Source organism: Notolepis coatsorum (assembly GCF_963971535.1).
Source record: "Notolepis coatsorum genome assembly, chromosome: 6".
Classification (NCBI taxonomy): Eukaryota; Metazoa; Chordata; class Actinopteri; order Aulopiformes; family Paralepididae; genus Notolepis; species Notolepis coatsorum.
In genome coordinates, this window is record NC_140170.1 from 166,735,013 (window position 1) to 166,739,885 (window position 4,873).

At 39.7% G+C, this 4,873-nt stretch overlaps 1 protein-coding gene across 1 annotated transcript in view; it reads right to left on the reverse strand.

Annotated features, from left to right (window-relative positions):
• chia.1 (chitinase, acidic.1) overlaps positions 1-4,253 on the reverse strand; it is a gene marked incomplete at both ends in the record, with an annotated part of 10,498 nt that extends 6,245 nt beyond the window's left edge. The window contains 4 exons of the mRNA XM_084315812.1: positions 1-28; positions 592-757; positions 1,572-1,628; positions 4,036-4,253. The exon at positions 1-28 is cut by the window's left edge and continues 97 nt beyond it. Coding sequence (XP_084171938.1) covers positions 1-28; positions 592-757; positions 1,572-1,628; positions 4,036-4,253 — 469 coding nt within the window. The remainder of the gene's footprint in view (positions 29-591; positions 758-1,571; positions 1,629-4,035) is intronic.
• Positions 4,254-4,873: the final 620 nt, after the last annotated feature.

Here is a 4,873-nt window from a genome sequence, read left to right on the forward strand (position 1 = left end):
CATCATCGATAAAGGCCTGCTCCAGTTCCTGTCCAGAGAGTAAACAAATTAATCAGAGTTGACATTGGTCATGTGTAGTTTGTGAACACACTGCTACGCAGAGCTGCCTCTATAGGCCTGTACAATGTACATCACACAGCCTGCGAATCAGCTATGCCCCAAGTGTCTTATTACTGTTATTATTACTAAACTCATTTTTAGAAATATAAGAAATAACAATGGGTAGCCCCGCCCCGAAATGAGAAATAACAATGGGTAGCCCCACCAGCCAATAACAAAAAAACAACAGATAGCCCCACCCAACATAAGAAATAACAATGGGTAGCTCCACCCCCACACAAGAAATAACAATGGGTAGCCCCACCCCAAATTAGAAATAACAAAGGGTAGCCCCACCAGCCAATAAGAAAAAACAACAGGTAGCCCCACCCCCACATAAAAAATAACAATGGGTAGCCCCACCCCCACATAAGAAATAACAATGGGTAACCCCACCATCAAATAAGAAATAACATCAGGTAGCCCCACCAAGAAATATTTTTTTATAAAAAATGTTTTACATGGGTTGATAAATGTATCAGCTGTGCTAACCTTGATCAGCTCAGTGAACCTCTCCTTGTCCTCCTTGGGGCTGCCGGCACTTCCAGGGAACTCCCAGGCCAGGTTCAGGCCGTCAAAGTTATGGTTACGGAGGAAGCCGATGGCAGACTTGATGAACGCTGCTCGGTTCCCAGGCTTGGAGACCACGCCAATGAACCTGGTGGAACGGAGGAACCAAAAACGTACATTTCGGGGGTCTGGCTGGAGTCTGAATGAGTGATGTCATCTGCGACATTGAATCCTTGTGTATTGTGTCCATTACAGCTCAATGGAATTATAAGGTAGCAGTCCCTATAAGGCAAAGTATTGCTATCTACATAATTTCATGGAACTGTAATTAACCGGATTCAATGTGCCAGATGACATGGTGGCCATATTCAAAATCATCAATACATTTTTGGTGAAGTGCCCCTTTAATACATTTTCAGTGGAAAGTTCTTACACTAGTGTTACAACCTCTAACTGCACTACACATATTCTATTACTGCCGTAGCATGTTGATATATTGGTATTGTGAGAACATGTCACCTCTCTGCACTGCACTGACAGTGATTTCATCATCAAACATTCTATGATGTCCAGCTGAACGGCCATTCTAGAATGTAGATTTAAAGACGTGTTGTGGTTCATTTCTAATGACTGAAGAAGATAGAACAGATTGAAGCTCATGATGGGGAATTATTCTTACTATGATGTCTTACTTTACATATACAAAATAGCTGTGTGTGGAATACACTCAGTGTCAGAGAAGGCTGAAACCATGAACACCTTTTAAATGATAAATTCATTGATACATTTTTTGATAAAAGCTATATTTTTTATTCCACACCGTTCTAAAGATTCTGTGCATGTATTCTCTTTTTTCTTCTACATACAATGTTATCTATAGCACCTGGCCAATTCTACCAATTCAAATAAAAAAAAGTGTAGAAATAGTGTAGAAGATAGAGTGTTGTTTTGACCAGACTTACGGACTGAGTCCATTGATTGTGCCTCCGACAGAAAGCAAGGTCTTCAGCGCAGGGTTACTGAGGACAGGAGAGACAACAGAGATTTGTTAAAGTGCTCTCACCTGGAAACACGGTCTCATCAGAAAACGTAAATAAAGTACTAAGCGACCACAGGAAAAAAGGTACATAATGTATGTTATGTTATAGCCATGAATAATATATTTACATATTGTCTAAGTAATATATTTACGTTTCGTATCGGCAAACGTCCAAAACATATCACCACGACCTGAAGTCGAACCAACAATGTTTGTGGTCACGAAGGATTGCTCTCACCACTAGACTAAGACATCCACCCTGATACAAACACAGCAATGGTTTGTTTTAACGTTTAATGGTTATGGTTAAGAGAAAGTTATGGTTAAGGTTAGGGTTAGTGTTTGGGCGATCAGAAAGGTGTGTCTTGGTAGTCTTTAGGTAAAGTCACTTGCCTCCCATGCGAGCACCCTGGGTTAGTTTCCCAGCAAGGCAACTCAAATGTTTTCTGAAAAGTAAAATTTTTATAAATATGTAATAAATGTACTTATTGTATCATAAATAGGTCAATATATGACTTATTTGTAATACGTACAGATTGTACATTTTCATAAATACATCAATATATTACCTGTGGCTATAACATATAACATACAATATGTACCTATTTCCTGTGGTTGGTACTTTATTTACATATTTTAAACTCAGGAGCCTCATGTAATCAATAACAACAATACAAGAAAGAATGTGGAGAACTTTAGAACATTTCAAAACGATTGCGTACAGTAAGTATTACATTTATTTTGCCTCTTAGTAAATCCCAATGTTGTCGATGTTGACAAGGCTGTCCTCAAGAACATTTATTTCATCATGATCATTTCATCATCAATCATAATTTTCATCGACCAATCAAATAGTCTGTTTAATCGACAAACATGTACACTCCTGCCTTTCTTTCATGATTGTCCTCTACAAATGAATGGGAAGAAATGCCAAATTAGTTACCTCTTTAGATCGGTCCCTGCTACCGATTTGCACACAATACTGACTCGCTCTCACCACAGATTTGAACTGTAAATGGTTGCTTCTCTTTTTTTGTTATTATATGCACTATGGTGCAAATGTTTCAATATACTGATAATTAAAACTGTATTTAAAGTCTTCATTTAGTATTCATTGTTGCTGCTGCTGCTAGGGTGAGGAGCCAAAAAACAAAACCTCTACACTGTAAAAGAATAGGGATGTGACAAAATAAACTTGAAACTCGTGTTAATATCCAACCACCAACACATATTTGAACAGGTTGTTGTGATACAGGACAGAAATAATCAAAATGGACTAAATGGACTTATGTCGTCATGGACTGAGACCCTAGAGATGACCCTAGAGATGAAATCTATTAATCCACCATGAAGGCCTACATGTTGAAGGACCCAATCCACCATGAAGGCCTACATATTGAAGGACCCAATCCACCATGAAGGCCTACATATTGAAGGACCCAATCCACCACGAAGGCCTATTATTAAGGACTCCAGCCACCCAAACAACTGCCTCTTTAAACTGCTGCGGTCAGGCAAGCGATACCGGAGTCTCATGACAAGCACAGAAAGACTCAGAAGAAGCTTCTATCCCCAGGCCATCAGGTTGCTCAACGAACAATAACACTATGCAACAACCATCAAATGCACTCACAACACACACATCCACACGCACACACTCACTTTAAACAAACAACACACTGCAGCACCCACTCTCCACACTTTAGAACACCTAAACACACTTTATATTTATTGGTAAAGGATTTGCACTACAACCCATACCTCAGTACACCTTACTGTAAATTGTACCTAAATTGTACCTCATCCCATTTCTGCTTTGCACCATATAGTATTGTATATTAGTATATTGCATAGTATATTGTATATTGTACGGTAACTCAGTTACTCTATTCTGCATCGAACATTGTACATATGTATATACTGAACACTGTGTCTACGTACGTGACTTCTATTTTTACTTCGATTTTTACATGCTATACTATTTTATTTTATTTCATACTTATCTTTTGTCTAGCACAGTCTCTGGAGCGTAACAGAAAGAAGCATTTTGTATTCTGTACTTCTGTATGACAACTATTAAAGAAACTTGAAACTATATTGAAGGACTCAATCCACCATGAAGGCCTACATATTGAAGGACTCAATCCACCATGAAGGCCTACATATTGAAGGGACTCAATCCACCATGAAGGCCTACATATTGAAGGGACTCAATCGACCATGAAGGCCTACATATTGAAGGACTCAATCCACCATGAAGGCCTACATATTGAAGGGACTCAATCCACCATGAAGGCCTACATATTGAAGGGACTCAATCGACCATGAAGGCCTACATATTGAAGGACTCAACCCACCATGAAGTACTTTAAACAGGATTGACTCACATATTCTTGAGAGCATTGAGGCTCTTGTACTGTGTCTCGTCATTCCATTCGGTGGCGGTGACCTGGTTGAAGCTGTTGATGGTGGCCAGGGTGTAGATGACATGGGTACATAGGAAGGGGTCCACGTTCTGGGGGGTGAATTTGCCCTCGCTAGGCCTGTACTGGGCCCAGTTGGTCATGTGACACACCAGCTTAGTGGACGAGGCTGAGGAAGGAGAGTGTACAGGGCAGAATTATAGGACTCACATTCAAAAGTGACAATTAAAGGGTTTGTTCAGAGTTTTGGATCCCTAGTCCCGATGGTGTTGTTGATCATGCTGAAAGCTACTGTGGCTGCACTGTGAAGTAGGTTTGAACGTTTATTATTGGTAAGTATGAAATAGGGTTAGGGGTCCAACATTTTGGAATTTACCCTTGTTGTGGACATACATGTTTGTTTTTCTTTTTTAATACCTAAATGAGCTTTATTCTTTAGTAGTGTTTTCAAGTCAAGTCAAGTCAAGAGTTTTATTTGTCACGGCATACAGTGAAATGCGGGGGGTCTTGCCCGCAACGATTGTGCATAGTACAGTAATACAATAATAAGAATCCAAGGGATGAGAATGCGACATTTGTGCAATAATACAAGTCATAAGAGTAAAGACATAGGTATATGTACATGAGTTTTTCAAAAGCATGGTAAGACATGCTAGGTCCTGTGATACACTGTTAGCTACGGATGGGGCACTGGGTCTTATGTACAGTACATAAGTTACATAAGGTCTGAAACAGATAATGTGCCCATACACTCAGAACATTCTCCTGGGTGCTCTCTGTGTCATCTATAACATCTCTCCCA